This window comes from Gobio gobio (assembly GCF_949357685.1).
Source record: "Gobio gobio genome assembly, chromosome: 12".
Classification (NCBI taxonomy): Eukaryota; Metazoa; Chordata; class Actinopteri; order Cypriniformes; family Gobionidae; genus Gobio; species Gobio gobio.
Genome location: NC_137105.1, coordinates 38649903 through 38662681, shown reverse-complemented (window position 1 = coordinate 38662681; position 12779 = coordinate 38649903). Strand labels below are relative to the sequence as shown.

At 36.8% G+C, this 12779-nt stretch overlaps 1 protein-coding gene across 1 annotated transcript in view; it reads right to left on the bottom strand.

The window, feature by feature from the left end:
- Positions 1-12779, bottom strand: part of dab1a (DAB adaptor protein 1a) — a gene marked incomplete at both ends in the record, with an annotated part of 133572 nt that overhangs the window by 67373 nt on the left and 53420 nt on the right. The window contains one exon of the mRNA XM_079831206.1: positions 10151-10249. Coding sequence (XP_079687332.1) covers positions 10151-10249 — 99 coding nt within the window. The remainder of the gene's footprint in view (positions 1-10150; positions 10250-12779) is intronic.

The following is a 12779-nucleotide window of genomic DNA, read 5'->3' as shown; positions in this document are numbered from 1 at the left end:
GAGGTTGGAGTCATTCTGAAAAATCACTTTTCTGTGGATTGACAAACCATATATAATGTGCTTTGTGGGGTAGAAGATACAGCAGGTATCAGATGTCTAGAAAACACAACCTTGATTTTTAAGACAGCATTACATGTTTAATTCGTAAAGAAGGCGATCTCACAAAGCATTGCAACATGCTCACTGAAAAAATGCTACCCAGGAAGGCGGATAAAGCTATAAAAAAGGTTGAAAATACAGCCTAATTACAATTAATTCAATACTGGAAAATGCAAAATGGCTAAAAATAGTTAGCAATAGTTAACAAGTGAATTAAAATTGATTATATTGCCTAATATTTGTGTGTGCTCCTGTATGTATTTTTATACTTTAAAGTGTAAATGAAGGAGTCCGTCAAGTTTACATTATTTAGTAAACTGATCATTTTACTTTAATAAAAAAAATGATATAACAAACACAATTAATGTAACCATTTTAAGGAAAAAAATGTTTTGTTATAGCTTTTGGAGTAAGTTTTTTTAACACACTTGTTTTGAAACAGAGGAAGATTAACTAGAAATGACTGTTGAACTCATAATACCAATACCACAGCGTGTGACGTCACGGGTGATCACGTGATTAGCTTAGCAACATGCTAACAGCAAACTCAATTTGGCTGCATTCCGATTCAGAGACCATCCCATTTAACAATGCTCAGTTCGACCTTTGAGGAGGCATAGCCTTAATTTGTTGTCCATTTCCTTTGAAGAATGCAACCTCTGAATTGGGACACAGATTGATTAGTTAATTACGTCCTGATCGTTAAAAAAGTATGTTCCATATAGTATGCATGTGTGTAGTATGAATGCAATCCGGACGTACTGCACTACATTTGTTATGTTGTTATTGTCATGTGACCGCCATTCACACACCCTCTCCTGTGGCCTCATGAGATAGTAAAGTGCCCAATGAATACATATTTTAGATATAGATCAGAATCTCACTGGGAGTAGTAGGTAATCCAAGTATGTTTTGCTTACTGAATATTGTGAATTCTGACATTCTAATTTTTCGTATCTAGGCTGCTTTTCGCCTACAGTATTCTAGGGAAGTATGCATATTCGGATGCAGCCTATCAAATGAAATATGAATTGTCATACACAATAGATGGGGGCGCCCATATGATATATAGTGTTGCCTGCTAAGTAGAGCATACCAAATCATTCACTTAGGAGATTTCATTTCAGTCAGGATACTTCCTCAGAAGGTGGCTGCTCATGTAGGCAGTAGATAGCAAGTCAACTCACTTGGTTTTGAAACTGAGCCGAACAACTGCCACTAAGATGAATGAGAATACCAACAAATAGCTTTCAGGTGTTAAAGGCTTTGCTGGTTTAAAGAGGCCTGCAGTCCTAACTGAGGAGGAGCTGGAGGTGGCAGTGGGCTGGAGGCCTCCCTGTTTTCTGCTTCTGATCTGGTCTCCCTCTCTGTGGGAGAGTTAATAATACGAGTGGCTGGTCTTGGCAGGCCTTCAGACAGCAGGACAACAATGCGATTAGCCGAGTCACAGTGCCGCACACAGTTGTCCACTGAGTCACCATAATGAAATCAGGAAGCAGCTCCTCTTCATCAGAGGAAGGCCTGAAGGGGAGAGCCCATGCCAAGGAGGAAAAGAGTGAGGGAGGGAGTGCAGGGAGGACAGGCAGATGAAGCTGGAACAACTACACAACCAGTGAGGAAAGCTGCTGAATCCTAAAGAGACTGTCCAGTGCTTTCTGACTCTCTTTCTTCTACCATCTTCATTTTTCTCGCACTGGCTTGCTCATCCTTTGTCTCTTCCTTATGTTATTCTCTCTTCATAAAATAAAATTCCCTGTTGCACAGTTTCAGTCCTCAGTTTCTAAGGTGGACCAAATCTACTTAGCACTCGCAGAAGATGGACAAATAAAATAATTTAGATCATGGGCGTCGGAAGCAAAAAAAATGTGGGTGGGTCCTCAGAATTTTTTTACTGGAGTAGATGCCAATTACATTAAGTACAAATATACAGCTTTACTTGGTAAACGTATAGGTCGGAAAGACAAAATTACGTAAATCGCCATATCATTGAGAGCGATAGTAGTGTAGGGGAAAGACGCACAGCATCTAGTTTTGACACAAATCGACCCGCGGTTCGAGTCCTGCTTTCGCCGAAATTAATCTTCTCCGTTTTCCCATCACATATCAAATCGGAAAGGCATTTATTTTCAATACAAATTAAGAAAATATTAGAAAAGTGGAAATAAAGCGTCTAATATGTGCTTAATAATAAGTGTTTATCGATTAGGGGTAGGTAAACAGACATGTGCTGAATGTTAGAGACGATAAAAGTGAGTGGGTCCAATATCATTGATCGTAAAAAGTGGGTGGGTCTTGTCCCACCCATATACAATGGTTCCGACGCCCGTGATTTAGATGGACAGTGGTAAGACAAAAAGATTTAAAAAAAAGACAAAAAGTAGAAAAAGATAAGACAGTGGGGCATAAAAGTAAAAAGTACAAAACAAGTAGAAAACATTAATTCTAATATGCTGATTTATTATCAATGTTGGAAAAAGTTGTGCTGCATAATATTTTTTTTTTATAACCTGTGATACTTTTTTTTCTCAGGATTATTTGATGAATAAAAAGTTTAAAAAGACAGGCATTTATTTGAAATATAAATATTTTGTAACAAAAGTTCAAAAGTTTGGGGTCAGTATTTCTTTTTGAAAGAAATTAATTATTTTATTCAGCAAGGATGTGTTAAATTGATTTAAAAAAAAAAGCATTTTGAATTTTTGAATAAATGCAGTTCTTTTTAACTTTTTAATTATCAATGAATCCTGAAAAACAGTATCACTGAATACACAGAATATATATATATATATATATAGCTTAATATGAAGTAGCACTTCATATTAAGCACAACTTAGCACAACTTTTTCCAATATTGATAATAACTGAGTATCAAATCAGCATATTAGAATGATTTCTGTAGGATCATGTGACACTGAAGACCAGGGGCACGTTCAAAGCTTAAACCGGTGCGCAACATTTTGCTACGGTTTCCGGTTGAACGCCATGTTTCCTGGAAATGGTGTGTAACGGTGTGCAACGGGTTTGAGATGCGTTTTTTCTCGTTTGGTGGGTGTGTCAAATATGTCAGCCCAATCAGCAGCAGCATGTATATAAACCACACGCTATTAAAGAGACAGCTCGCAAAATGTGTCAAAGTAAAGATGTTTACAAATGTGTCCACCTGCAGCTCAGTATGTATACGCAACAATTGGAGATATTAGAAGACATGATTGTCATTAAAAAAAATGATACAGTATATATACAGTATCAACATGATGATGTATTTATTTATATTTTCTAGTTTCATTGCAAGGCAAATTTCATATGGTAATTAAGTGCTTTACATAAAAATGAGAAAGAAAATACAAGCTATTAAAAAAGTAAGAACTAGAAATAAAATAAAATTTAATTAGAATTGATTACCAGGAGATAAAAAAAAGTTCATTAAATGGGATTGGGATGTTGTCTTTTATTCTGGACGGCAAGGGCTGTGATTGCATGTATTTTGCAGTATTAAACACGTATTTAGATCGATTTCAACAGACTCCGAAAATTCCTCGAAAAGAACACAAAGAATGGCCTTCTCAGCTGCCGTAGCTGCAACTCTTGCCAACAGAACAGGGTGTTCAACGCAGCACCGTTTTGCAACGTTTTGTCGGGGCTGAACGTAGCCCTGAGTAATGGCTGATGGAAATTTAGCTTTGAATAGCATAAATAAATCCTATTTTAAAGTATATTAAAATAAAAAAAAACATTATTTTAAATTTTTACAATTTATTACAGTTTTTTCCTGTAGTTTTGATCAAATAAATGCAGACTTGATGAGCATAAGAGACTTCTTTCAAAAACATTAAAAATAGTAATGTTTCCAAACTTTTGACCGGTATTGTATATAAACAATATCGAATGCATTGTTATCATCTTGTTGAAATCCTTCACATCACATTTTTATTTTATTCGGAGATTAGGTCCACTATTTGAATTGCTCAGGTGGCAAATACTGTGTTTTATTAGGGCATCCAAGCTTTTATTCACACAATGGTGAAAATTCAGAATGGCAGAAAAAGAGAAGACATGAGAAGGGACTTGTATCATTTCTAAGTGGAATGAAATGAGCTACCGAAAGAGAGAGCAATAAAAAAGAGGTACATATGAAGTATAGCTTTGTCTGAAGCAGCAGAGAGCACATCTAAAATCGAATGACTTCCAGCACAGCCACTCTGACATGGTCCAGTCATCTTACCTTATAAACCATCAATGTGATCAACAACCCAGACTGCAAATCTCTCTCACACACACAGTACCCCTATTACTCAATAACATCTCTACACCCTGCGCGCACCACTGCAAACACTATAGGACTCAGTAATAGAGAGGACAGAGCATCAATCCGGCCTATTGCATTGGCTCAGTCTCAGGGTCCAAATTAAAGTAAGTAAAAAGTAAGAATGATAGTGTGACCCTCACAGATTTAAAGGGATAGTTCACTCAAAAATTTAAATTCTGTGATCATTTACTATCCTCATGTCATTCCAAAACTGTTCAACTTTTTTCTTCTTCTCTGTTATTATTCAAAAATATATGTTTTGTTCTACAGATGAAAGAAAGTCATTTGTTTTGGTGAACTGCCACTTTAAGTGAAGCGTTTTTGGAGGGGGCCATTGAAGTTGTTTGATGGCATTGGTAAAATGGGGAAAACTAGCTAGTTATTTAAATATCTAAAAGCACATTTAAAGGAATAGTTCACTCAAAAATGAAAATTCTGTCATCATTTATTCACATTCATGTTGGTCCAAACCTGCGTGAATTTCTTTCTTTTGCTGAAAACAAAAGATATTTTGAAGAATGTCGGTAACCAAACAGCAAATGGGTCCCATTGACTTCTGCATTTTTCATATATGGAAGTCAGTGGGGACCATCAACTGTTATTTTATCGACATTCTTCATCTTATTTTGTGTTCATCAGAATAAAGAAATTCATATTCATGTTTGGAGTAAATTATGTGAATGATGACAGAATTAGAATTTTTGAGTGAGCTATCCCTTTAAACTACCAAAATGAAATTCTGTTTCATGCATGGCTGGCATAAAAATACATTTCACAAATGTCATCTGATTAATACACCATCACTGCACTAGTTTCAGAGCTAAACCAACAGCAGTGCAACATGATAAATGCTGTGTAATGATGCAATTGTAGTGTGACACCTAAACTCACACACACACATACTGTACACACTCACAAAAGAGAGCAAAAGGTCATGATGCTAATAGATCAGACGCATCAATGACAGATTAAAACCTTGTCATGTAGGTCGCCTCCTGGCGCCATGACAACAGAGCACACTGTGCTCACATTGTAACCCCTCATTTATCACTGGCCCTCATCGGTGCAACACTGAACCCTGAACACAGATTCATCAGCCACATGGGCTGTTCTCTAAAAACCATCAACGTGTATTTGCATCTAGATTTTCAGCTGAAACATTAGCTCAGAAAAAAATGGTTATTTCTTTATGTCCGGCTCTTATGTTTCTTTAGATCATTTGAATTTTGCTGGCTCTAATTTGTCTTCTAGAATAATATGACAATATTGGCCTCTCTGCTGCCCCCACCAGTTCATGCAATGTTATCGCAGTTGACTGGCGTGCAACAGCCAACCTCAACAGTTTGACATAAGTTCATTTGCAGATTGTGCACTAATTTTATAGAATTTCATACAATAGGTGCTTCCCAATTCGTGTACTTGTGCGTTGGAAGAACAGCATGTTCACAGTGTTCGTGCCTGAAATAGGTATTTTTTCCATTAATGTTTCCATTCTATTATTTAGCGTTGGCTTAATTTTGTGATTAATAAAACATTACTTTTGAGCCTATCATTTGGTTCACGTGCGTCCCTTGTTTTTTGTTGCTTCCCTTGAGTATAAATAGTGCGAGAAGTGTGTTCACACTGCAAATTACAAAAATAAAAAGTGCACTTTACCTGGATGATGCACTTATTTAACCAACATTGGAAAATAACCATATAAAGTTCATACACAACACAGTGGAGTACATAGTGCATATAGTGCGTCATTTGGGACAGAAGGTTATCTGGTCATGTGATCAAAACATGGCAGCCACTGAGAAGGGCGCCAAAGCCACTGGAAGGCAAGCCTGCAACCTTTAGTCAAAAAATTGTAACGGTTAATGCTAACGCTCCGGCTTTGTTGGTACACAGGAAAGGAGACAAGAGGCCGATTTTCCCTTGTCAATGGAGAATATACCACTTTTGTGAGGATACAGCTTATAATTTAGTGAATCGACTGCCTGTTCTGCTAATCTTCAATATGTTTTATGCTAAACAATACTTTTGTTGGGAACAATATGTAGATTTTACTATGATAAAATGTGATAAGAGAAGGCAGAGAAGGGAATGTCGCGAGAGGTAAGACTCATTTACGCCATTACCAAAGTATTTAATAGTATTATTGAGTGATATTGTATATTATATAAAGAAAGTAAAAAGTACTGATGTTTTCTTTCTTTAGCTTTCAGGTTGTACCAGTCATGATAAGACTTGAATTGTAATGACTATTATAACTGCATGTATGTATATGACGCTGATATGATGCACTTATGAATAAAGAGAAAATAAATCATTTAATCATAACATTGTGTTATAATGTATGTTGTTTAATGAAAATAAAAAATTAAGTGTACTTTCTATAGCTGCCAGGTTAGACTTGTGCCTAATGATGATGATACAACGCTTTTTAATGAATGAAGGTAAATAAATACATATCATTTTAATGAATTATATAGAACAACCTCTTTATTTCTTGGCTTTTATCTCATCTACATTATACGTCATGTTAAACATACTTACTACTAAACATACATACTAAAAGTACTTCTAATTTCTAGGTGTAAAACGTTTTTAGTGGAAAGTGACCTTTCTGTTAGACTGACTAACTGATGCAACTGTGATATTGAATTTTATACAGACACCTACTGGCGTGGATGTAGCATTGCACACAGCCTTTCACTGACGTGCCATCTGTCTTCTGTAGAATAAACCAATGTTTATTCAATGAAACAATATGACAAATGCTGGAAGTATTAACTAAATTGCAAAGCCACAGCCGGTCATGTGATCTCAACATGGTTGCCACCATGAAGGGGCAACCCATTTTATGTAGAATAAAACCACGCCTTGTTAAACACACTTGTTAAAAGTACTTCTAATTTACTAAGATTAAACCCTTTTTAGTTTAAAGTGCACATTTTTATTTGTTTCAACTGATATTATAAATTTCACTAACTAAAATCAACAGTGCTATTGGACTTTATATTGTAGCATTACGCATGACTTTTCATTGAGTGCCAAGTGTCTTATGCAGAATAATTCGAGCAAAACACTGATATGACAAATGTTGAAAATAGTGTGGTATAAAAGATTTTTAAGTGGGAAAAAATGACTGAGTGCACCTAACAAGGATGTTAAGCAAATGTAAAAAGAGCATATACATGACAGTATCATCAAAAACAGATAATTCAAACTGAATTAAAATGACAAATGATGCTATTTACACCTCAATGAAATGCTGTAAATAAATGTAGGACTTTAAATCAATGTGTGACTAATGAAGCCAATGACAAAATAACTCTTTGGGATTTGTTTCATCTTTTTAAAAATAACGTCCAAACTTGTTTCAAACCAAAAGGGCTTAATGGCACTTCATAACAAAAATGAAAGAGGCGAATCAATAGTCGTCTTAAAGTGAACTCCTCTTTCAAACTCTCCTTCTGTGGAGCGTGATCTGGTCTGCTACTTCATAAATACGCATTATTCCCTCCGTTTATAACTAGCTCAGGTGTGATTCACTGGCTGTTATTGCCATTTACTCTCCATCAAGATGGAGTAGGGCCCTGCAGATGGGTCTTGTAAAGCTACGGTCGTTCTATTCTAAGAAGTCTGTTCAATTAGGCTTCTCTGATTTCCCCGGAGAGCGCTCCTCTCTTTAAAACGCATCATTAACACAGGCTTACCTCTCCCAAAGGATCGCCTCAACCCCCGCCCGGCGTAGAGCAGACTCAAGCCTGCTTAGAGCAACCGCACACTAGCACACGGAAAGCATCTTTTGCCATCGACCCAAACTTTTGAGGCCTAGAAAATGAGGGCCTCTTGAACAGCCATGAGCACTAGACAATAAACTAAAAACTGTATATTCCACTTTGTCTTCTGAGTTATGTCTGTGAAATAATTGGTACTTATTACTGATTTTAAGGACTGTGCACATTTCAGCTGGTTACAGAGATACTGGTTTATTGTGGTATAAATGATAATATTTTAGATGTATGCTGTCACTCTAGTAATCCCAACTATTTTTTGACATTTAAATATTGCTGTTTTGAAAGAATATTTCAGCCATTTTAAAACAAAAGTTGATTCAACCTCACAGTACCTTTTACACTGAACATAGAGAACTAATATTTTTGATAGGAATAACATTATTTAATTACACATTGATATAAATAATCAGTCAGTAAGCAGACTTATATATGTCACAAAAACTTAAAATATCTCATTGAGATATGTTGAGATTCAGTTAATTCCAAATGAGACATGGTTTAGTAAGTCAGTTATGAACTCTGTAACGAATCACTGACTTAAGGGTTGTTCACATCAATCCCGATAACTATAATTATAAATATATCATGTTTTAATTATAAATCATTCTAATATGAAAAAGTCCACACAACAGTTATAACGATAATTACACAAAAGAACAATATTGTTGAAATCACATTAACAATGAAAACATTGACAGCCAATCAGAATCCAGATGAGATAAGAGTTTGAGCACTTAAAGCAGCAGACGACATAACTGCAGCGCATGCTTATAATAAACAGAACGTTATTATGCATTGTAAACGCTAATATAGTTATTTTTATAGAGGGTATGCATCAACATCACTCTCCCGCCGGAACACGCTCTCTCAGCTGGAATGAGTGGCCAAAGAGCCCGCTTCAAATGGATTTAATAGGGGAAACTGTGAAAACGCAAGTAAAACAAACTAATATCAGTTTAAACTAAAGTTTGGACTCCATATAGTGTTTCTTACAACTTACCCAATATCCAGTGATCCATGGATATTGACATGCAGCCAGAAATTGTGTTTCCTGACATTTATATGAGCCTGATTTTCAACGCCGGGGAAATACATAAAGCAAGTTTGCCTGTGAACGCTTTATATAAGTACAATATAGGTAGATCTAAATCCGTGTAATCACTTAATGTTAAATATATATAAAGTCCAGCCCTAAAACTTTTTTGTCAGTGTTTATTTATGCAGAATATAAGATGGTAAATATTTAGCTGATGAGTTGTCAATACAATATATAACAATACAATAAACAGGGATGATTTTACCCCGAAATTCAACATATTGACACAAAATGATAACTGCAAATCCACGTTTCTCTGCTTGAAGTCCAGTTGTTTTCTGTGAACTGCAGCAATCCATTTCTCGTGTTTTTCGTGGCATTCACGTTGAAAACCAATGCTGCCACCCAGTCTTTTTGCCACCAGTGGGCATAACCACAGTCGCATGCATACCCTCTATAGTCTTTATAGTCATCGTTCTTGGTGTGAATGGGCCTTACGATTCACATTGCTAAGTCACAAGCTAGTTCGAGACTTCTGATTGACTGATAAAGAACCATTTCTGAAGAATCATGCGTCTTTGAATCTGACATCCTGGCTCATCTTGTGTTTGTTGTTGCAATTAGCTCTCGCATTGTAGGTTTTTACTGATGCCGACTAGCCTACTTTAGAGCACTTTCCTGTCATTCGTCAATACATTGATGAGAGGAAAAGAAAACAAATGTCAACTGGATATTAGCTACAACACATCTCCAAAGTAATGAAAAACACAAAATGTCGTTTTTGTAGATGAAACAAACAGAAACCAGGTTAGGCATCTGAGGATTTGTATTTATGGCTTAGACACTTGCTTCAAAGGATCATGGATAGTGACAGGACACAATTCCCACTGCCCCCAACTCTCAACCACTTCCCCGACTCACCCCCGACTTCTCATCGAAGATCTTGATCCCTCCAAAGGACACAGTTAGAAAAACTTTCTGTTTGTGTTCTCCTTTAGACCGCGCAGAGGCTGCGATTCCCTGCAGACAAGAAGATGAAAACAGAAACATGAGAAAAGACGAAATGAAGATAAAACAGAAACAGAGCAGGGAACGGCAGCTTTCGTTACTTGCTGCAATCCTTGGGGAGCATTAGCTGTTATGTAAAGAAATTGATTCATTTTCTCCACGTTTTCAACAATTTCTGGCTTGGAGGTTCTGATATGTGCTGGTTTGGAGTGATTGAAGACATATGGGTTTTTAACCTCTACTGGTGGGTGCCATAACTACACCATTATGCTGACAAAAAAGCATCTTTCTGTAATGATGGTCATTCCAAACTAGACCAAAAAATGATATGCACAAACCACATTTCAAAACATTGCTTATGGTAATGTATCCTCATTAAAACATTGTTTTGAGGACAAAGAGTAGCAAAATAGCAAATTGAACTGCATTATCCGTGTGAAGTGTGCACTACCCAATTGAACCATGGACCAAACTGGCCTGCACTACCAGCAAATAAATGAATCCACATGGGAAATAATTGGTCAACACTGTGTTTTACTGTAGGTTAATGCACTGTGTCATACTACATAGTTAAAAACATATAATATCATTAATCTACTAGGCTAGTATCTCTCACATGCCAACAAAAACTATGTGATATGAGATATGAGTGTGGCCAGTTATCATATACAGACGCAGATTTCAAACCAAGTGGCTCAAATTGAATTTAAAAAATGCCAGACATCAGCGGAAAAAAACTGAATTGTTTGACAGTGTCAATGAAGCCTATTTATTTATGAAGAATATAAAGAAAGAACAGAGAGAACATGAGAGAAAAGAATAGAGAGAACCCATTTTCTCTTGAACATTCTAGGGCTATTGAATTAGCTATCAGCCACAAAATGAAACGCTGACAGTCCACTTTTAAAGTTAACCCTTAAAAGCCCATGGTGGAGATGCAAAAGCTGATGCAATCGGATATTTGATGTCAGGAATTGGATAAAATAAAAAATTTGATTTCTCTTATTGATTTTTTAGTGTGCAGTTTAATATGACTTTAAATCATTCAAACGCAAGAAGACATGCACCCTGTTTTCTGTGTTGCACACACACCCAAAGTGTGCGCTTCAACGGACAAATACATACAAAAATCTTAATATCCTCGTAAAAGTCGGTCATGTCTTAAGTAGTCTCGCACAGACTGACGGCAGAAGATCTAGACTCTATCGCAGCTTCATTGGCCAAGGACCACCCAAAAGGACATTTGACTGACGTGTAACGCAACCAATTACAGTTTGTTTGTTCCGCATCATGTTTAGGGCCGTGAAAATGAAAAGTCGGTGTCCCTACAATAACAGACCGGTGTGCATCTAATAAATTATTAATTCAAGAATGTTGTGCAAGTTTACTGCAACATTGGAGCTGCAAACTTCTCATAATTTGAAAATCCAGCGTTTAGTTGATCCTTGTAAGCGCTCATTGTCACAGTTGTAAACACAATGGCGTTCTTCCACGAGGTGGTTTGGAGTCACAGCATTTGAACGCGACACACGTCTCCCGAACATCCTGTAGAATTCAACCAACCAGATGACGACTTTGAAAATCCTGAAGTGTTTCCAGTTAAGTGTGCCATATGCCTCAGACATTCAGCTAATGGTCCGTGGGCATGATGACTGAGGCTGAGACTATGTCTTAAGTGAATGTAAACATTTTACAAAGAAAACGCATGTGTAACAGTGGATCCGTGCTAGGCCTGTTGCGATTGGTCGATACAATCGACTGCATCGACACTGTTAATTAGTCGACGTCCATTTTTTTAGTCGACTGGGTGAGTTGGGTACGATATGAAATTGTATTAGTACCGGTACTTTAAAAATGACTGCACTCTAACAAGAGCAGTATTTCTTAATTTGCGTCGATGTGTGACAGCAGGAGTGAGGACGTGTGTGTGAGCTCTGCTTCCACCGTTTACTAAACAATGGAAGTAGAACAGTCGAATATATATGCGCAGCTCAGGAAAAAGAAAGCAACAGAAAAGTGCGGTGGGGCGGGACGTGCTCGCGCGGACTGCCGGACTCTGACCTGAAGCACATACCTTTCACTCAGACAGATCGCAACACCAGTTTCGCGGATTATTGGGTTTGAATGGTAAAAAATATGTAGAAAAAAAGCACGTCCTGGCGAGTATTCGGGTAAACGCAGTCGGATATGTCTTAAGTGAACGTATACAGAGTTGAATGAGAAATCGGGTGTTACAATGAATTTGGTCCGTGCAGCTCTTAAAGGGCCGGACCTAATATTCTGTGTGAAGCAGGGCAGGGCAGGAACATGCTGACCAAGTGAGTTTCTAGGGGTTTTTAACCCTAAAACAATGATAAAACAATGAATAGTAAGTTCTGTCATATTATTCAATTATTTTTACTGTTTTTTTGCCATGGTATCGATTCAGTATCGGTTTTGAGGTATTTTAGTCTGGTATTGTATGACAACACTATTCTATATAAAAAGTATTTGCTGATATTCTCTTTTGTTATGTTGGTTTACAAATTTGAACCTTTTTAAA